Genomic DNA, 21879 nt, shown 5'->3' with positions numbered 1-21879 from the left:
CCTCTACCCTGTCCAGGCATGTCTGTCGCAGACTAAGTAACCGTCAGACGCGGAAAAATTTCTTGGTCCATTTTAGTCGAATCTATAGGGTGCTGCATTGCCTTGGTGAGTGATCCGGAGTGCAGGAACTTCCTCGAGCCGAGGATGTTGGTAAGCGAGTTGAAGACGAGCTTCTCGGAGATGCCGTTGCACTGGATGTGCACCTGCGCCCACTCCAGGTGGTCGGCGTTCTCGCGCTCCTTGACCGCCTCGTTGATCTGGCCGCACAGCTGCTCGGCCTTCTCCAGCGCTGCGTCCAGGTAGCCCCGGTCCGGGTGGCCCTCGTCCGTGTACTCGCGGATCTGCGCCGCCGCAATTACTCAATTACCTTGCTCGTTTCTAAAACTAAAGAAGAGTCCGGCAACTAATTCCGCCATCTTGACACTTAACGCAGCGCAAAAAGAAATATGACTGAACCGTATCACCACACCTGCTCACTGCTTTGCGATGCCCGAGTTAACGCCAACTCATCATCATCCTCAGCCAGGCTACACCCATCCCTCCAATATTAACCAGGTCCTGTGCCAGTTGAATACATTTGATCCCTGCAAACTTCCTAATCTCCTCTGCCCACTTATCCTTCTGTCGCCCCCTGCAATGCTTGAGACTTCTTTTGGAATGCAGTCTGTGACCAAGCCATTGTTCTTAAAATCTGGAATGCGAATTGTACGCCACACCTGCGAAGTGACGATTAGTGCCCATTGGACTTCTAAAACCTCCTCTCCGACGCTATAAGACGCTTACAAACCCCAAAGCCGGGCTTTATTTATTTTTGTAATCGTTCAGTGGCTTTCTGGCAGCGGAAAAAAATGTACATCAATGGTCGAAATTTACATCAACGGTCGTGCTACAGATATCACGTTTTTCCGATCGTAGGGTACATTGTTAAAGGAGTACAGACACCTAATTTTTGGATTCGAGTTTTATCCTTTGTAATGATGCGTAAGACATTACTGTATACGAATCACCACGTGTATTCGCCTACGACCGCTTAATACATATAATCGAATTTCTTCTCGCCCCTGTTTCGGTTTCAACAGCCAAGCGATGACTGTGATGTCAAAGTCCACTCTAGGTCACGTGAAGGATGAAAAAAAAAAAAAAAAAAAAAAGAAACAGCGATATAATCTTTCCTCTATCGTTATCGTTTAAATTCACTACAACGCTGAAGCCACCCTGCCCCATGAACAGGAATCACAGCAAGTGCAGAGTCAGCGATTATATCGCTGTTTTTTCATGCCGCTCGTGACCTAGATTTGATTGTGACGTCACAGCCATCTTTCGGCTGCTGAAACCGAAACCGAGACTGGTGAGAAAAGCAAATTCAATAAGCTATTTAGCGGTCGTAGGCGAATCCCGCGTAGTTGTCCATATACAGGAATGTACTACGCCATCAGAAAAATGCCATCAAAATTTGGTGTCGATACCCCTTTACTGGTCGACCAAAGAGCCTTGCGCGGACATGACGCACCTTTTTGATCATGAGAGGATACTTGGTCATCCTCTGCATGGGCTTGAGAAGGAAACTTGTAAAGGGCATGCCTCGCGTCCGCGGGTTCTTGCAGAACTCCTGCAGCAAGACGAGAAATAACGTCACGAAGCGGCTCGTCAAAAGCTTCAGCTTGGACATACGCGAGCCGAGCGAAAGACGCACCCTGGTGAAGGCTTTGAAGCGAGGGTCGTTGTCGGATCGCTGCTGGATGAAGGCCATGGACCGCACCTGGCAGCTGCAGAACCTCACATATGGATTTAGGTAAGGCAGCTGCAGAGGAATAGATGCAACGCCTTTGTTGAGCTGTGCGTGACACGCCGATTAATGCAAGCAGTTGGTGTACTACTGAGTAAGTAAGCGGCACTTCGCATAAAGCAGCGGGTTCAGTTCTCCGTACAGCCCAAACAAAATCAGCAGCTCTGCAGGCGCAAACATTTTATGAAGGTCGAGATAAGTTGAAATTTTCCTGCATCTTTGTTGCACTTTCTGGCCTCCGCTGTCAATTTGAATCGCTGTCGATCCGCTGTCGATCGTATACGGTCCCCACAGCGCACTCAAAATGGGTACAAGTGTGTTTTTATTTCGTTCTTCATAGCGGTTTCGCGTGAGACGGCAAATTAGTATCCTACGTTTTTGTTCTTGATTACGGGGAACAAGAGTGCAGAAAGATATTTCGCCTTAGGTAAAATTTGGTCACGCTCTGAAAACAACGGAAAGAGACAAAAATTCGCAAATTGCTGAGCCAGACGAAGCAAGGGCAAAATGTGAGGGAAGCAAGAAAAAAAAAAAACAAAAAAACTAACGTACGTCAACGTAATGGCGGCTTTTAGCATAACGCGTACAGCCACCGCTATCGCCAGTGCGCATGCGGATTACGCTGAAAGCCGAGCGCACGCGTGATGTGTCGGGACCTGTCAGCGCGTCCTCACTGGCGGCGCACAGGCAACATCGGCCCAACATATTGACAGTGTGTTGGCCACATCCGGTCCTACATAGGACAAGTCCACTTCCGACACAATCCAATGTTGGGCCGACGGTTCGTGTGTAAAAATATATTACACTGTGGCCCGAGCTAATGTAATGGCCAGGAAAGGCACGCGTACTATAGGCGCGGCCGCACTTACGTTTTCGCAGAGGAGGTCTCCGATCATTTCAATGACGCCGTTTTCGCTCATTCGCTGCCGCACCCTGAACGACCTGCCGAGCACAAAAGTGGGGGCCACCCTTGAACATCCACGCGCTTACAAAAACAGGATTATCAGCACACTGATGAAGAGAGCACAGGTTCGCGGTGCACCTTCACCACTTTGCACAGTTTTAAGACAGCCCCAACGGTTTTTTTTTTTTTTTTTTCCCGCAACTAGTCATCCCCCAAACACTTGATAGCTTCAGTAGATTTTTAAGTTCGATGTACACGTATAGATAATTTGGCACTTGAGTGGGAACATATGTGTTTCTTTATTCTTTCTTACTTCTCCATTATGGAGTAGAAACGCATTGTGTCCTGTATTTTTTACGTTTCTATAGGTTTGTCTCCGAGTTATCAAAATAATATGAACAAAAATTATGAAGATCCCTTGATACTTGCGACTGTACAATGAATACGTGAGAAGAATCGCTCCAGCTGCTAGCAGTGAAACCGAACCAGCCTCGCTTTCCGATGGCCCCACATACGCGCACAATTGTAAACCATACAATGCGTGGCCGACCAACGAAGTCCCGATGACGACCTTTATGACCTCTAACATATCTCGTAGAGCACGCGGCGTTGGTGAGCACGGCAGACGCCATAATCGCATCGCCAACTCCGTTACCGTACTAACAACAGAAGCACGCGATGGCGGTGTCGGCACCGTCCGTCTGCGAACCGCGTTCATGCGCGACCCCGAACGAAGGCCGTTGTACTCACTTGAGCATCTTGGTGTTGCTCATGATGAGCTCGGGCCAGTTCACAAAGATGAGCTTAACCTCCGCGTCGGACAAGAGCGACGACTGTTTCATAGGCCGGTAGAACACCTGCGGAGAAAGTGCGATGCCATTGACGACCGCGCCGAAGGCAGGATCGACAAAACGCGCCAAAGACCATCAGGGTCCCGCGTGCGATTCCCGTTTCGAAGCCGGGCCCGACGACCCTGCTCTCCACAACATTTTTTTCTCTTTGTTTTCCTTAAACGTTGCCGAATGGATGCAAAAGCGACGGAGCAAACAAGGGTTGTGCGAGTCGAGCCAACGACCTTCCTCTGGACGTCGCACGTGCCTATACGCACCTCCTTGACGAGGGTCAGGTCCTTGACGTAGTTCTCCTCTGTCGAGATGAGCTCATAGATGTGGCCCTGGCGTTTCTTCTCGCGGGTGGTGAGTGAGGTGCTGAACAGTATGTCTTGCAGGCTGCTGCCTGGAAGGCGACCAAATGAGAGATAACAGACACTGGTCAGGGGAGAGCAACTGGGATCCGCGAATAGGGAGAAGAGCAGCCGCAGTGTTCTGTGTTTACTACTCTCTCTCTCTCAAGAGAGATGATGCTTAATGTTCAAATATATCAACGATTCTGTGAGATCTGCAAGTAAGCAGCCTTACAAATCACAATCGACTGCTTCGGAGTGTTTCCAAAGCGAAACAGCGGCTTCTTGCGCCGACGGCAACACATCGAATTCCACTTAGCGCTTCGGACCTCCACATTACATATGCGCAGATTCTATCGAAGCACTTTTCAACTATAATGCGCCGACCTGTTCGCACCAACGAGATTAGGCAAACCAATTTCCATCGACCCCTTTCAAGTGACATTATTTTTGAAGGTACATGGCATACACGCATTACGTTGATGCACGTGTTAAACGGGAATACTACAGCCAAATCCCGCAATGAACAGGGCGACGCATGCAAGCAAGTGACAAATGAGCCCTTAAGTCGCGATTACTGAGCCCCACGTGTGGGTTAGTCGGTTCGACATAACTTTAGTGCGGAGCCCAACGAGCACACGGACGAGACAGAACACACGCAAGTATTGTTATCTGTATTGCCCTGACTTTTACCGCCACGCGTTGCATCATAAGGTCCTGATCTAACCACAAAATGTGCTTCTCACACACGGTTGTCCGCTTTTGTTTTTCCTTTGTCGTGCTTCTGTTTGCAGTAATAGACCCGAATAATTGCGTTTACACACCGAATGGCAGGAGCTCGGTGGATTTGTTGAAAGCCGTTGCCACCTCATCCAAAAGCGCTGTTCGTACTACACGCACAAGCAGGACGAACAAGCACCCCGACAAGGCATTGTGAAGCAAAACAACACACAGTGAGATCCTTACCCTGCGTCCAGTACTGTTCACTAAACGCTGGTCTACGGCCATCTTCAGCAGTGACCGATACAGGTGGCGTACACACTGATGTCGCCTCCCATTTCCAGCGACTAGCAGCGCGAATGTAAGCGTTTGCTGCTGTCCGATACGCAATGTAAACGACTTAAATCTGTCTCGAGAACCAAATTTTCGCATCCTTCGCGAAAGATGCACGAAAAATTGGCCCCGCGACTAATTTGGACAAAATGCCGACCATATGCAGCTCTTCATTGCTGTCTTATATGAGTCTCATTCTCTAGTGTACATGGAAGTCTTTCTTTTTCTTTTTGGTGGCCCTTGTTTCAGTCCTGGCTGAACATTCGGCATGCGTTGAATCTATACTTCCAAGGAATGCCATTTTCAAGAAAGGTCTACTGACCTATCTTGACCTGTCTACTGCCTTCCTTTCAATGGCGCAAGAGTGGGGCACGATGTAGTTCCGAGCTATCCCGAAAACTTGACTCACCGCGATGTAATAAGCCAACGAAGAAGCCACTGCTATTCCGAGAAATTTGATGCCAGAATGAATCCTAGGCTTTGAATGCAGCCGAAATCGCGCAATTTCCAGCTCGTGGAAATTAAGGCGCTGATGGATAGAGTAATCAAGCGGCTTGACTTTCCGCAGCGACGCTTCAAATAAGCCAGCAATGCCCTTTACCAGTACGTTTACGCGACCTTCGCGAAGGGGGCCAGTCGAACCCGCATAAGCATAATGAGAACTGCAACCAATCTGTGTCATCGCATTACTTTTTACAAAAAGAAACGCAAGGCGCAGAAGTTAGAAAGGGCAGACAGTATAACATTTATGTAAATCATATGTAAATTGAGTAAACACTTTCGTGTAAATCGCTGCCGATCACAACAGCCATCGCGAACTGTGATACGCACAGCGAGCAGCTGACAGTATGGTGAACGGAACAGTCCGTCTTCATGATTTTTCTCGATTTAACGACCAGCAGGCACCGCCGAAGCCAGATGGATCTGCAAGGCTCAAACTGAAATACAGCTCATGCTTCGCACTCGAAGCGGGCAATAGAACGGCCCTTCACGCTAGCGACCTTTCCTTACAAAACGTTCCTTGTCGCTTTTATCTTTCTCTTAGATAAACACCACAAAGACGGCGACGCAGAGAAAAGGATGAGCCACGATTCACCCTTTACGTTCTATCTCGATTTGACGCAATTCGCAACAACTACCACGCAGTATCGAATACAAGAAATAAAACAACTAAGCGCATCACGCCAACGACCTTTTGGCGGGAGGCCAACGACACACACCGACGATGGGCACAGTGTCCGCAATGCGTCACTGCACGAAGGCGCGCTGAGATCAAGCAATTGTAGAGCGCCAACCAAAGACAGGGCGAACGGGGGAGGACAGTCCTTGCGGTTTGTTCCCGAGGTGCCACTTTTGGAGGCATCCATCACCGTGAATCGCGCGAGTGAGGCCGCCTGCACGGACGCACAAGGCGGCGGTCCTTTCCAGTACCCTGGCCGCGGTCAATTGGCAGGAATTGAGTTCAAACGCCGAACGGAGCCCGCATGGCGTGCACGTGCCCTAGGCTGTGAATTGAGGAACTGGTCGACGCTGCTGTGTGTACACGAACGAACCAACGAAAGAGAGAGAGAGAGATGAAAGAAATAAGGAAGGTGGATGAAAAGAATAAAACAGAGTCTGCACCCAAGCAGCAAACTGAGAACGGCGCCCCGCATGACGTGTCGATAACAACGACCATGGCTGAATATCCATCTCACCAGAAAGGCCATTTTCTTCGAAGCTACAAGGGGCACGGGACGAGCCCGGAAAAAGGTAAGCCGTGCCTTGCCTGGTATCGAACAGGGTAAGAGCACTTGCGCTTTCGCGATAACTCAATGCGTTAAAAAAAAAAAAAAAAAAAAAATCTAAGCGAGACCCCTTTGTTCTTGCTGAGCTCGAGTGAAAGCCTTTTCGTACTCCAGCGCTGCACCCTCCCTTACATGGGTGAGGATCATCTCTAAGTTCAGTACTGTACGATGAGCCACTCGTAAACTCGCTCCGAGTGCTGTGAGGCTAAGTACACACGCTTAAAGTGATGCAAACTGTAGCCGCAGTGTCGCAAACCCGGGTACACGCGTCACCTTCCATCCCAAGTCACGGCAGTCCTGTTCACGTTGCAGAAGGACCGGAAGTAGCATTCATGCGGTGGCCTTGAACAGTAATTAAACTTTGATGTTGACATTCCATTTTGTTTTTCTCATAGCAAGAAATCAGCTTCAGAACTTATTTTTAAAGAACGTACTTCGAATATTAAAAAAATGCTCAACGCTGACCCTCAGCGGGGTTTCAATGCCTAAGGAGTGGAGCGTGTTCATTAGCTAACAACAAAATAACGAGCTATTAAATAAGGACTCGCGCTGTACTTAGAAAGGCAGAATTCTACCTTCCTCGGAAAATAAACGTGTCTCACGCGACTGCGTTCAAGTACAAGGGACGATGGTCCCCTGAAGGATTCGAACAGTCAACCAATCCGAGGCTTCCGCGATGTGTACGACAGCAGCCTTCCATCACTGCGATACTACACATTTTATTCCCACGACAACAATACAGTCGCCGTCCGCAAGTTTCCGATTTTACTTTTTTTTTTTCCGTAATGGCATAAAATGAACGCAGTTTGCATTTCTTACCATCTCCATTGCCCATGTCGTTGCTTGAGTTCCCATCCTTTTCCAGGGGGGTCTGTCTGTTACTTGAGCAAATGAATATGCTAGGTTTCCCCTTCTCAAGTAACAGACAGACTCCCTAGTAAACGACAAGAGCTCGGGAGGTAGTGCCACCGGTCCCTGAGATATAGGCTCTGCAAAGCCTATATATAGTAACTCTAGTGTTCGCGTGTGAGTGACGCCCCCTATTGCAGATAAGGAACTGCGTGCCTTGGTGTTTCGCGTGGAACCACTGCGGATCGTTAGAAGGTTTAGCATAGCAAGATTTTTCTTTTTTTTTTCTAGGCGACACCTGCGCAGGCTCGACAAGTGCCACGGAAAGCTGATCGTGATATATGCTAAATTACACTGTACACACACAAAAAAAAAGGGGGGGGGGCAGTGTGGCGCAAGGCAGGGGACAAGGAGCGTGAACGCTTGAGCGAGTTGGTCAGACTTGACATGAACGGCGCGGCAGAAAGAGACGAGGACAAGCACGTTGTCCTTGTGTGGCACTTGTGTGTTCTCTGCCTTCGTCTCTTTCTGCCGCGCCGTTCATGTCAAGAAGCGAAAAACCCCAAGAAGCAAAAAACCTGCATTATAGCGAACAGCTTGAGGACTTCCTCCGGAGGCGTTTCCGCCAGGTTATCCTAAAGTTTATTTCAACTTGCGAACAGCAGCAAATGCAAAATCATAGCGTGCAACACTATTCCCTTTTTTAGTGCTGGGAGTTTTGAGAACCCAGCAATGCTGCACAGTGGTCCACTTACGCAGGGACTGTGCGTGCAAATGGCAAGTACTCGCCCGCACCCAGAGCAGCTCTGGCTTGCAGACATAATATAGCACTGAAGCGGGAAGGGATATCCGCCCCAGAAGCGTCGTCAGTGGACCGCTTCCAACGGTTTTCCAATAACACCGCCGACAGAAGCTATATATGGCATTCGATTGTTTTGGGGCAGCCGTATTTTCTTCGTCTTAGCACCGTCAAAGTTACGGCTGTGAACCGAAATAAGTTCCACCATAAGGGAATGATGCAATCGCGGCTTGTGAAACTCTGGGGTGTTTCCCCATTGAAAAATTAGCCGGTGGTCTTTGGTGCCCCGCCGGGGTGGTGCAGTGCTAAGACGCCCGACTACTGTGCCGGAGTTCCCGGGTTCGAACCCGACCACGGCGGCTGCGTTCCGATGGAGACGAAACGAAGTGGCGTCCATGTGCTGTGCGATGTCAGCGCACGTTAAATATCCCCAGGTGGTCGAAATTGCTCCATAGCCCTCCACTACGGCTCCCCTTTCCCTCTTTCCATTTTCACTCCCACCTTCCTCCCTTCCCTTAGGGCGCGGTTCAGGTGTCCACAGAGCAAGTGTGACAAATACTGTCCTTTTCCCTTCCCGTGAACCAATTGAAAAAAAAAATTAACTGATTAACAATGGTTTGTGGGGTTTAACGTACCAAAGCGACTCAGGCTGAGAGACGCCGTAGTGGAAGACTCCGGAAATTTTGACCACCTGGGGTTCTTTAACGTGCACTGACATCGCACAGCACACGGGCAACTTGCTTTTCGGCTCATGTACAGCCTTGGTCAAAAGTCCTAAGGCCAAAAAATTTTCGCCTCAGGCGCAAAATGAAGCCATCACAGCGTCATTAAAGGCTACAGGGCCGTGAAATACTATGAGATAGTTCCTTGCTGTGATCAGAGATCATTTCCTAGAATTTTAAATAACACTTGTCTTTTAATGATGGCTTGAGAGCTCCATTCTGCGGCTGAAATGAAAACCCTTTGGCTTCAGGACTTTTGTACATGGCTATGCTCATCGCCAAGCTTGGATTAAATACATTGTGCGTTTTTGCATACGTAAAACCCGTTGTTCATCGGTCTCTTCGGCACGCCGGCTTTTCAGGGCCTCATTTCGACGTCCCTTCGCGTGCCGGCACGCTACTGTAGCAGGGTGTTCGTCCTCCATCTCGCGCAGTGCTGTAACCTAGGCAGGAGCCCGGGGGCTCCTATTTGTACATGTATGGAAGGATAGAATATAGGAGCGCCCCCTTTGAAACGCGGTGGTAGCAGTTGCTATCATGCTCGTTTTCTTTTTTATATCTTAATTATTATTTTAGATCGGTTAATTACACCATCATTCCAGTTATGAAATTTTTGCTTCTACATTACTAACATTATGCCCCTTTTCTGCTTTTAAGCCACCAATCTTCCAATAGTTTTTTGCTAGCTTCCACCGCAGGTTCATTCACCCGACCACTGGTATCTCTGAACTCCAGGGCCTCGGAAGAGTGACTGCGCCTGCATCGACTGCCGGATGGATACCATCCCATTCGAGTGTAAGATGTTCAATTGTTTGCATGGATTTACCACATACTGCACGTGTGTCATCTTTATGGTTAGATTTCTTTTTGTAGCTGCGTGTTCTAAGGCACCCTGATCTAGCTTCAAAAAGAAGGCACATGCCTCTTGAGTTTTCAAAGAAAGCTTATGGCAAGAAAGAATGCGCAATGCGGGCCATGCGCTACACTATCTCCTAGTGTACTGCACGTGCATACTGGATCACATACATACGTATCGCCCTGTAGCCCACACTGACGTCATCACACGTGATCTTGACAGCGGTCACGGGCCACTTGGTGGCCTACTTGACCATGCCCCAAAGTCACATGGCGACCACCAGGTCACGTGACGGTCGTGACGTGACCTTGACAGTGGTCACATGCCATTTGGGCAACGACCAGGCTGAACACGGAAGTTTGGCCTCTAAATCTCCCTCATAGTGAAAACCGTGCATACCCGACCCTACGTGACGATGACCCAAAGTCATGGCGACCACCAGCCTTAACACAGAAGTTTGACCTCTAAATTTCCCTCAAGGTGAACACTGTGCATATCCGACGGCTCGAACTACCTGGCGTAGTGAAGCTTTCGCTTCAATAGGCGCGGTTTGCACTAGAAGGCTGAGGCGCCATCTGTCTTGGCAACGACGTATGGGTCTTAATGAAGCTTTAGTGGCCGCCGCATGCCGGCACCACAGGATACGTTTCCGACTAGTCTTTGACCCCCCCCCCCCCCCCCCCCCCCCCTCCGCCTTCCCTCGAACACGGCGATGGCTTTTCGGCACAAGCCCAGTACGCTTTCGCGTAACATTTCGTCGCTTAGTGCGTCATGCACGCTGCGCAACGCACTCAGCGACGCATTCAGGAGTGGGCTACTGCGGCGCCGCTGCTTCGGTCACCTGTAGTGGTGTGAATCTGGACACCCCAGTCAGCGCCTCCTGCTCCAGTGATGCTTGAATGCGCAATCCAGGCCATGCGCTGCACTATCTCCTAGAGTACTGCACATGCTGGATCACATACGCATCCAACGGTCAACTATGCATGCGCAGAAGCACGCGGAAGTGGATCCTAGACAGTTTTCACACACACACACACACACACACACACACACACACACACACACACACACACACACACACACACACACACACACACACACACACACACACACACACACACACACACACACACACACACACACACACACACACACACACACACACACACACACACACACACACACACACACACACACACGCACGCACGCACGCACGCACGCACGCACACGCGCACACGCGCACACGCGCACGCGCACACACACACGCGCGCGAGAAATTCGGCTCAACCTACGCAATGAAATAGTTTGTCACGTTTTTGGGCCTGTAAAGCAGTTCTCCTCAATGCTGCGTTTGAAAACAAAGTACCTTGAACCACGGCCGGTCTCGAGGGAGAGCGCGCTCTCCCTTGAGACCGGCCGTGCTTGGACAAAGCAGGTGCTTACGAAGCTTGGAAAGAGTTATCGAGCCTTCAGCTTATCTCGATAAGAGGTGGTTGCAAGACAGAATGCATCTAGCTGCCATGGAAACATATCTCGACCCCTCAAAATTTTCTACTCCTAACGGCTACAGCTGTTATTTCTTCCCAAGGCTGCATCTGCAGCGCGTCAACAAAGAAGTGAGAAGGAATATGAAAACCACGCGATCGGAAGAGAGGGAGGGTCTGATTGGTTGGCGTCTACGATTGTCGCTTTCGAGGTGGCGTTCAAAGCCCCCCTTTTCCTTGCTAAGTGAACCTATGCAGCCCCCTTACTTTTTGGCCTCTGATTTTGGGAGCATAAGCTGTCAGCTATTACAAGGGCTTAAAGCCGGACAGAAGCATGATCCATGACAATGTCTTCGAAAGCCTTTATTATTGCTCCAGGCCACGAAGTGTGCACGCAACTGCCCCATCAGCAGCAGCTTGAGATAAGCTGATTCGGCACGACATGAGAGCAAGAGCGGATGCCGTAACAGCGCACGCAGTAAACAACGCTATCCTTTTTTAGGTATGTTGACAACAGCCCCTAAACAAGGAGACTATAGCCACAATGTGCCATCCCTATCCTTCATCAAAGATGCAGCTGCAAAGGCTATGATATCACGCACTCTGCAGAGATGAAAATGGCAATGCCAAGTAGCCAAATTCACCCCTCATGCTTTTAGTCTTCTGTTTGTACTACTCTTATCTGCCTCCATTAGGACATGCAGCCTGAGCAATGATGTCATTGCTACGGCTAGCTTGCCAGCACGACTTACTCCAACATCTGCCGAAATGGTAGAGTACCGAGGTACTGGTACACGCAAGCAAAAATTGCACCTACTCCCTCCTCCTCTGCCATAAGCCTTTGACTGAGAGGTGGCATGGATGCAGATGTGTCATTGGAAGATGAAACATCCTTCTTGCAAGCTGCTGACAATTTCAAGCACTCTTCAGCAGTTTAAACATCATCTCTAGTGCTAAAGAAACAACATTTGGGACTGGCAGCATTTCACGTTGCAAAATGCCTGCATTAAGTAATGACGCCACAACCTGCAGATGGGCTGAAAACCATGCATAGTGTTATGGTATACTAATGGCACTTCAATGTGACAACTTTCAGTACATGCAAGGTCCTCACTATTACTTGCACTAGTAAACAGAAAGGCGTGGGCATACACAGCAACTTCCAAACCAATCTGTTTCAAAGAAATGTAAACTACAAAATGCAGTCTACATTCTGAGTGTCGTGCCAAACGATTAAAAGCCAGCTACATTATAATATACTTCCCCTCTATGCCCACATTCGAGATAGAACCAAACTTCCAAAGCAGCTCCAATACAATCGCTCACACTTCAATGAAACCCTGAAGGCTTAACATTGAAGCACAATGCACAGTCTACACCATCACACAGAATGCTGCTATTGAGAAAGGTGAGGGGAGTTGCAAAGCTGTAACAAGCATGCACAGCTTACAGCTGCTGTCACTAGTGCTAAGCTGTTAAAGGTTTACGGTTATTGGTTAAATAAAGTCGCCATGATATAGAGAACCCAGCCAAACTGAAAGAAACTACTTGCTCACTGTATACCACCATTACAGGTGACGACAATGTTCAAGGGGCTGTTGTCAACTTTAGTATTCACATCTTGGCGCAACAAAAAGGACAGTACGAGAAACTGCAGGTAGTGTTTGACAAGGAACTTGACTGTGTTACGGCATTCACCTTACGTGACACATGTTCAGGTAGAAAATAAATATTACAAGTCAAAACAAGACACTTGATGAGAAGTGCATGCTGCACTGACACAGGATCCAGATGCTCCTCCGTTCAGCAGACTACAATCTGGCTTTCGTATTAATTGCCCAGCTAAGTCTTCCACCAAGCATCCCAACAAACTAGACTTGCACCACACCAAGGCTGAGGGAAATTCCAACTGAGCAGCCATGACAGAACACTCTGAACACACCTGGGGCAGCTGAAGGTAGAAATGCAATGGCAAACGTGACTATCGCGTTACATGCTCCATAGTGGTTGGAGTGCGGGGCAACATAAAGACCCCTTTAAACAAGTCGAGAAAAGTCCAAGCAGAACCAAACTTAATACACAAGTAACAAGAAGTCATGAACAGTACTTAACAATGCTCTCACCAATGCAGCTGGTGTTCTGTCTCCAGCATTTCACCGTTCGAAGGGTGGTTCACAGAAACTGCAGCAGAATCTTTTGTACTCAAACATACCACTGTTCAGAAATTTCTCTGCGCTGCTCGGATATAATCCTGCATACCGCAAAGGGTTTACTCTTAATAACTTGACACCATCCACAGCAGGTGATACTGATTTCAAAAACCACTCTCAAAAATCTCCCACCATCAGCTGCAATTTGATTGCTAGCCATGCTCCATGCTTGAATGCTAGTGCCATCAGTGAGACCACAACTTGCCTCAATAGCCTTGAAGTAAGAACAAACAATACCACCTTCATACTGCCATCAAGGACACTAATCCAGCCAGCTAGATTAAAAGCCTAACCGCAGAGGACAAATTAACTGGTATGCAGATTTTAAAGCTCCGTAGTGACACGTAAGCTATGTAGGACGCCACTGTGAAGGGTGTCAGGTTAATTTAGTCGGTCAGGGTTGCGTAACATGAGCTGAAATCGCACAGCACACGCGTGTATTCACATTTTGCCTTCATCAAAATGCAGCCGCAGTGGCCGGGATTCAATTCACAAAGCTGGGATCGGCAGCTGAACGCCAAAACAACTGTGGCCAGCCCAAATTTACTCCATTAGCTCGTAAAAGTATACAATAATATCTTGTAATGCCCCATTCCATTGCACATCTCACAAAAAAATAGAAGTCGGAATGCAAAAAGGTCATACACAGGCCCCTCAGGAACAAAGGCTCAAAAATCAAGGGTTGGTGGTCCAACATGTGCAACATCGGTTAGGTTTGAAGGGTTTAGCATCCCTCTGCAACTCAGAATGTGAGGGACAATGAAGTGGAGGACTTCGGATAAATTCGACTATCTGATATACTTTATTGTGCGCCTACATCTCAAGTATACAGGCGCCTTGTTTTTCGCCTCCATCGAAAAGCAGCCACTGTGGCTGGGATTTGATCCTGCGTCCTTGCGTTAAGTAGCCGAGCATCCCTCTGTCACCACGGCAGGCTCGTGCGGGACATTGGAGGAGCAGTTTGACCAAGAGAAGGGTAAATATGGGAGAACTAATATGACCACAATGTGTGCACTGATGATGCACACTTCAAAGTGAGCAAAATTCAGGCGTTTCACAGGAATTTAAGAGCGGCAAAAAGCCCCCCCCCCCCCCAAAATTTATTAAACATCTCTATTCAGCTGAAATAAAACAAATAAAAAAGAACCAGCAAAACAGTTTCCAACCCCCTTACTTACATATCTACAAAAAACATCTTTCACATTTCAACAGTAACCTTGCACATAAACAACCACTCTGGCAGAAGCCCAAACAAGCAAAAGAAGCTTTTCCTAAATTACTAAAGCTTCTTTCACTTTATTTTTGATTATCAGACACCGTCACGACAAGCACACTAGGAGGGCTAACGCGCATATGAAACAAGTGTGGCTACACACCAACGTTTTGAAGTACGCAGCTCATTATGCAACTCTGGAAGGGCAATTGCTTGAGGACAGCACATGGCTAAGCAATAGATATCTGACTGCACACACCACAAATAAATATACAAAGGTTGAGTGAACAGCCATGGAGGTCGGATAGTTCACAAGGAGTGTATCGGAGTGCATACAAGTCAATAGATTAACACGCACAGTACATCTCTCTATCAGGCCTCCCTCTCCAACAGAAGCATTGTACAAGAGCCCCTGGAATCTACTACCGCCGCCAAAGCAATTGCTAATCTTTGAACTTTGAAGAGGAAAGCAGGAAACCAGTTCATGCATAAGTTAGACAGCATACACGAGAAGAAACTGTAGCATCTACTTCTCAATGCTAGATGAACAACATGCACTAGGAAGTGCTGCAACTGTGTGTCTGTGAATTAGTTAGTTGTGCAAGAGGTACTGGTATGTTAACTCCACAGAAGGAAAGCTGTTTCTGTATAAAATCACAATTAAAAGCCAGCAAAATGATAACCGGGAACACAACAAAGCACATCTAAGTACTAAAGCAATGCATTAGTTGGATGTGTACAAAGCCAAATGTGGCCAATTGGTCACATAACTATCTTAGCAAATATAGTAACATGGCAGTTGTACATATTTTAGGGTGGGCAAAGAAAAAGAGCAAAATAAAGTTGCCCTGAAGTATTAATAATAAAGATTGCGCAATTAAGCTATGTGGCAGCAATGCGTGTAAACAGCCTATGATAAGAAAATGGTTACATATACAGCCAGCAGCATAATAGGTCAGATCAGGCTCATAAAATAGACACAAATGAGACGCATAAATGCATGTTTAAAATTTCTTTTTTCATATAAAACATGACAAAAGTACTCTAACACTTAACGAGCAGTGTCTCTGCAACAGCAGACATATAAATGCAAAGCAACATGCCTGGAAAGCAGCCTCGAGAAACCCACAGCCGAGCAGTTCAGACATGCACTGGCAAGTAAATGTGCACAGGCAGAGGAGCTATGGGAGATTCTCGCAAGTTCAGAGCCCCTACATCCGCTAAGTAGTCTCCCTCGGCACGCATGCGTTTTTCCCCAAGATGCTTTCAAGGCAAGAAACTAGCAAAAAGAAAAAAATCTAAACAGTGACTATATACTCAACAAGGGCGAAGGAGGAAAAGAGAAGAATGTCAATGAACAATGACGCCTGGCCACAAGAACTAACAGGCATCAGCCCAGTGCAACAAGCGTTCAGAGTCGAGAGAGCCTCTGCGGCATGGGCATATGTGGGGGAAAAAATAATAAAGGCGTGAAGAAGAGCGCTCCCAAACTTTGGCGCAGCGGATCGTGAAGAGGAGAGATTCAGAGTATGCACAATGTCTCAAACGGAGAAGGCGAAACAGAGGAGCGAGTGCTGTGTGTATGTACGAAGGAGTAGGAGGAGGAGTAGTAGGTTCCAGGGCCGGCTCATAGCGTGTCCCCTCTCTCTCAAGATTCGTCAATGGGACATCCTGCAGAGAGACAAAACACTAGGCATTACCCCCAGGCTGTTCAAAGCTTTACAAGGAAGAAAAAAAAAAAAAATATAAGAGCCAAGGACTGAAAAAGCAGCCAATAATTGCTTGGCAGATAGGTTCACCCTTGTAGAAAAGTCAAAAAGCCACAAAAGCCATGGTGCCAAACCAGGAGAATAAGTCTCTTATTTGTCTGCACCAACAAAGAAAGGGGCTTTTAATGTGGGGTTATGAGGAGCGGTTTAAAATAATTTGGTTGACAAAAATAAAAAAGGCACTGATCTGATGGTCGCTCTACTATCTTTCAGCTTATGGTTATTTGCAGCCAGCCAAGAGCACGCAAACTATGAGCAGACACAAGAAGCAGAAAGCAGAGATCCTTTCAACAATTTTGTTTCCAGTTATGCCTGTACGTCCTCAAGCAATGCCGATCCTATCAATAACAAAGGGTAGAAACCACCACAATTTGTTCCATGTCCAACCAATGCTAGAAGATAAAAACTATAGGCATGTGTTAGTCAAAGAAGGTGGAAAAAAAAAAAAAAAAAAAAAAAAAAAAAAAAAAAAAAAAGAAATATGTGACGCTAAGAGTAAGTCCATAATGAAAATTTCAACACCGATGAAGACAGAGCTCAAAGTACTTCCCACCACAAGAAAACAAGCATATTTGATACTTCTTTCAATTACGACTTTAAACTGGAAACAACAAACTGAATTCTCTACTGACCACACTGTCAAGTGAGCCATCTGCAATGCTTGAACTGGTTCCGGAACGTAAGGTGAGAAAAATAAAATTAAGAGATGACATTTGTCGCAATGTGTAGTACTATAAAGCATGTGGACGGCCTTTTGGTAGCAGTGTTACTTGTTTGCCGAGAACCCTAGTGAGCATGCCGAACGGTGACTGCAATGTGACTAAATCCTGTTCACAAGTGCATTGATAGGGCCACACAGACCAATGCCCTCCATTTGGTGCTCTTAGCAAAATCCCTAACTCCCAGGCTCTTTCTGTGTCTGTTGATGTTTGACCAGCAGTAAAGGATACACTTAGGGTCTTGAAAATTGCATCTAAAATTTTTATTTTTTTTTTTTTCTGAGCTCATGACATCAGCATTGAAAGGAACTCCGCTATCACGATTCTGAGTGAACGGCAGAGTAGCCTCAAGATACATGCCTAAAAGACTGCGCCGAAACACAAAATTTACTTGCAAAACAGTCTGGTGATGCCGGTATCCGTATGTTATACTTCTAGCTCATTAAAGCTCCATTTTCACGGACAGTAGCAGTGCCTTTGTCATCTGACTGCAGTGGCCTGTATAGAGAGATGCAAGCCAAGTTCATTTGGTCCCCAGTGTCCACGATACACTAGCACGAATTCAGGTATAGTATATTCAAACAAGCCCTTAACTTCTTTTCTCTTTTTTCCACAGAATTTATTGAAGCATGGGTGCATCAAAGGTGAGACATAATTATGGCTGTCCTTCATAGTAGACAACCATGCTGCTTAAGGCACAAGCACTGCCTTCACATCTAGCACACAATATACAAACTATAAACAGATGTAGGCTGCTAACCAATGTTATTTAACAATTCTTGTTTCCCACTGCTAAAGTTGTTAGCTGTTCATCTGTTATTCGTTGTGTGCAGCAATACGCATCAGCACAAGGCTTCTTTTGCAGCTGCTGTGAGAAAGCCCATCAGCAGCTGCCCGAATACTACTACATCATGAGCATATCTGCGTCTTTAATAAGCCAGATAGGCCAGAACTGCTTTCAAGCCTATTTTCCAGCTGCAGGAAACTTTAAACAGCATCTGCGCCAATGTTCCAATCCATTCAGAAGCCCATTCCTTAAGAGTGAGAGCAAATGGCAATACTATACTGTTATAAAGATAGCACCATGAATACCTACACTCATGGCTGGATAACCTGAATGCCAAAAAACATTACCCTCACTTGCTAATGCACCTGAAAAAAACTTGCTGCCAGGACAACAGGCTAGAACAGCACTCATCTAGCACGGTGTTCTTGTGCCAACTACAAGTGAGAACCAGCACTGTGTTCGAGTGCTTCTCTTTTATAAAGCAAGAAAATTTTCAGATCTCTACCACAACATCAAGAGCAAAGCTTTCTGATGTCAGGGAAGTATGTGAAAGTGGTCCTGGTATCTATGTATCTTGCTCTCAAGAGCCTAAGGTATGCCTGACCCAAGTGCACACAAACTGAAAGGGCTCATACATGGTGAAAATACTGCAAGGACGCTTCAGCCTCCAATCTTTACATTCAGGCCTCTGTACCTCGGCATCATGCTGCTGATCTTCAGAACTAAATTCAATGCCTTGTGGCATGCATGTCCAGGCAATGGGGGTGTCCGGCTAGAAACAAAAATTGTGACAGGGGAAAGGGGAGAGTCAAAGAGAGAGGCAGGACTCACATTTGTCAATGGGCCTGTCCAGGGGTTCCACGTAGTTGGCTGGGAAGAGACCCACCCGGCCTGCCAGCTCTCCTTTCCACCAAGAAGCGTCATCTTTGCTCAGCACAACCAGGATGTCTCCCTTTTGGAATGACAGCTCATCTTCTTGCTGCCCGATGAAGGGAAACAGGGCACGCACTTGCTCTGCAGGAGGCAAGAGTGGACACGAGATAGAAATCAGTCACAAACTCTCACTACTCATTGAAAACTGCACACTAAGTGCAGTAAAAGTTGGAAAGAGCACAAAGTTAGCAAATGTATTAAAAATGTAAATGTAAAATGTAAATGTAAAATGTAAAGTGGACACTCAATTAAAATGCCTCTTACAGTTCTCACATTTTAGTCCCTCAAAGCTAACATTCGCCCCAGTTTGGAGCACAAAAAAGCACTTTTTGGTGGGAACTCCATCTGTACTGAGTACTGAAGATTTTCTTGAAGTGCTTCTTTTGTTGTCCTTGTTGCTCAACTATTTTTATTTTCCCCCAAATTGCAATGCATTAACCAAATAAACAGGCCTTGCCCTTATCTAGTTAAGACTGAAGATAAGCTGCACACTGAATGGGCTACATCTTGCCATGCCGTAAGGTAATGACGCAATATTAATGAAATGAAGCTAAACTTATTTCAGCCGCTCACTGACTAAATGCCTGTTTTCTGACAGCTGCTTGGCTCGCCACTGGCACCAATGCCATTCAGTTTCACTTTCTCCAAACCCGTGAACAGCAAGCAAGGGTTAAAGTGAACCCTAATGCTTGGCCCAGGGATGACAATTTCAGTAAGGCACGAGGGTATCAAAGAAATGGATGCATTCAACTGGTGCGGGAAAAGAGTGATACACGACGTGCTGATGGTGAATGAAAAGAGCACACATATTAATCTTGCCCCGCTGCTCATATTTGTTTTGTGCAAAATCTCCCACACAAGACTGATACACACAAGTGAATAAAGAAAAAAAAGTTAAAACATGGCAGACAAAAATATATTAAAAATATGATGGAGAGGATATGGCTGGCACTTAATGCTTTCTGCACTTTGAGCACAACTACCTGTTTCAATGACTGGCAGTTTCTTTTTCTTTTATTAACAAACTGAAACCACAACTAACCTCCACGAGAGCTGGAGCTGAATGCCGTTGGGACGGGTGAGTTCCGACTGCTGTTTGCCCCACTTCCTCCTAAGACTTTCACGTAAGTAGCAGGAAACCAACCAGTCTGCCGCTTCTTTCCTTTGACCTGCAGAAGGAAACAACATGTAAAGCTCTGTTGATTTTGCCCTTCAACCATCATTGTCAAGAAAAAAGAAACCGAAACTGCACATCCTTAGAAAATGGTAAAGGGTGTGGAACAAGAGTTAATGAATAACCGCATGCCACAGTACAATCTGTACAACATAATAATGCAGTTTGGTTGATGAAGCTGGCCATGTTTATGCACAGAGAACAAGAGAAAAGAGCACCAGTCTGCTTTTGTATTATTCTTCAAGACAACAGTTACATTTAGAAAGATGCACATTGAATCTCGCTTCGAACCATTATTTGCTCTCGTCAAGTTGGCGTCTATGAGATGTCCAATTTATCCACGTCATGCATAAAAGGAGGAAAGAACTCCATGGAGTGCCTACCTGAAGTTCTCCTTCCCACCAGCCACTGTCAGTCTTCTTCCGCACCTGAATGAGCTGGCCCTTCTCCAATGTCAGCTGCTCAGGCCCCGTTGCCTTGTACGGAGCTATGACAGACACAATCTCTGGCTTCTTTGTTACCTTGGAGTTCTGAAAGGTCACACATGGATAAAAGTTTGACGTGAGCTGGTTGGCCAATAACCATCATGGAAACACACAGGCAGCCCAAGAAAGACTGAAAAAATGAGACACAAAACCTCATTGGCACACAATATCCCTTAAAAAGGAAAATTGTACCCAGAGAATGCCAAAGGCAAGCATGAAGTAACAACCTGAGTGCCTGTTCTGAAAAGCCAACCTTTAGATATGTACAAAATAGACCTAGAGCAGTAACTATATAACAATTTTATCCTGAAGGATGAATATATAAGAAAAGTGAAAATTGCAAAACCCAAACACTGCGTGGTTTTAAATCATGCTTTCTAAGGTTAATAAATATAATGCAACGAGCTCCATATCATTTATAGTAATGTTTGCACAGACAGAAAGGCAGAGCGTATCTGCCTTTTGCCCCATCGCCAGAGATCACTTGTGTCTGAATAAAACGTTGAATAATAATGATAATTATAAATTATCCCTTTGACTGTTTTTGCCGCACGGGTACTGCGCTACGCGCGTAGCGTTTTATAAATACCTGACACTGGGGGTGAATTTTGTTTTGAATATTCGACAGTCAAAGGGTTAAAGGTGCACTAAAGAGCTTTCTGCAAAATTTTGTTTTCACTTTTGTTCTCTCAGTTTCTCTGAATAAATAGTTTTTGTTGCAGACAACATAGTCATAAATTGTGTCCACGGTAGTAACAATAGGCCTGTAACCTTTGCTTTTACGAACTCAACCTTATCACTCTATAGTAGCCAATAAAAATCCTCTAAGCTGAGAAGACAAGCAAAGTAAACTTTACTGGTGTTGGTGGATAAGCTACAATAATATTTTGACAGAACTGCTACATATTTGTGCTTCAGAGAACATGTCCCCAAAACAATAGGCCCGATGCAAACAGACCATATTCATAAGATCCCTTCAAGCACTGCTCTGCGACGGCAGAGTGGCAAGCTGCCACGCTATTTCCTGAAAGGAACTCCATGCAGTGGATGACTCCTGCTCTAGCTGGCATGTTTTATCAGATTTACCTGCCAGGTTCACAGAAAAGGCATTAGGGAGATCTCGTTGGACTGGGGAGGGGGGAATGAAGGAGTTACTAGGGATTTAT

At 46.5% G+C, this 21879-nt stretch overlaps 1 protein-coding gene across 7 annotated transcripts in view; it reads right to left on the bottom strand.

Annotated features, from left to right (window-relative positions):
• Dap160 (dynamin associated protein 160) overlaps positions 1 to 21879 on the bottom strand; it is an 87455-nt gene that overhangs the window by 26543 nt on the left and 39033 nt on the right. For all 7 annotated transcript variants that reach the window (XM_084578363.1, XM_084578718.1, XM_084578507.1 and 4 more), the window contains 9 exons: positions 20612 to 20758; positions 20097 to 20223; positions 18953 to 19135; positions 3799 to 3926; positions 3441 to 3547; positions 2656 to 2728; positions 1694 to 1801; positions 1511 to 1609; positions 102 to 341 (listed from right to left, as the gene is read on the bottom strand). In XM_084578363.1, the coding sequence (XP_084434489.1) occupies positions 102 to 341; positions 1511 to 1609; positions 1694 to 1801; positions 2656 to 2728; positions 3441 to 3547; positions 3799 to 3926; positions 18953 to 19135; positions 20097 to 20223; positions 20612 to 20758 (1212 nt within the window). The remainder of the gene's footprint in view (positions 1 to 101; positions 342 to 1510; positions 1610 to 1693; positions 1802 to 2655; positions 2729 to 3440; positions 3548 to 3798; positions 3927 to 18952; positions 19136 to 20096; positions 20224 to 20611; positions 20759 to 21879) is intronic.

The sequence above is a fragment of the Amblyomma maculatum genome, chromosome 1 (assembly GCF_055883805.1).
Source record: "Amblyomma maculatum isolate TAMU_Amacu chromosome 1, ASM5588380v1, whole genome shotgun sequence".
In the NCBI taxonomy this organism is placed as follows: Eukaryota; Metazoa; Arthropoda; class Arachnida; order Ixodida; family Ixodidae; genus Amblyomma; species Amblyomma maculatum.
This window is presented reverse-complemented; position numbering and strand designations above follow the sequence as displayed.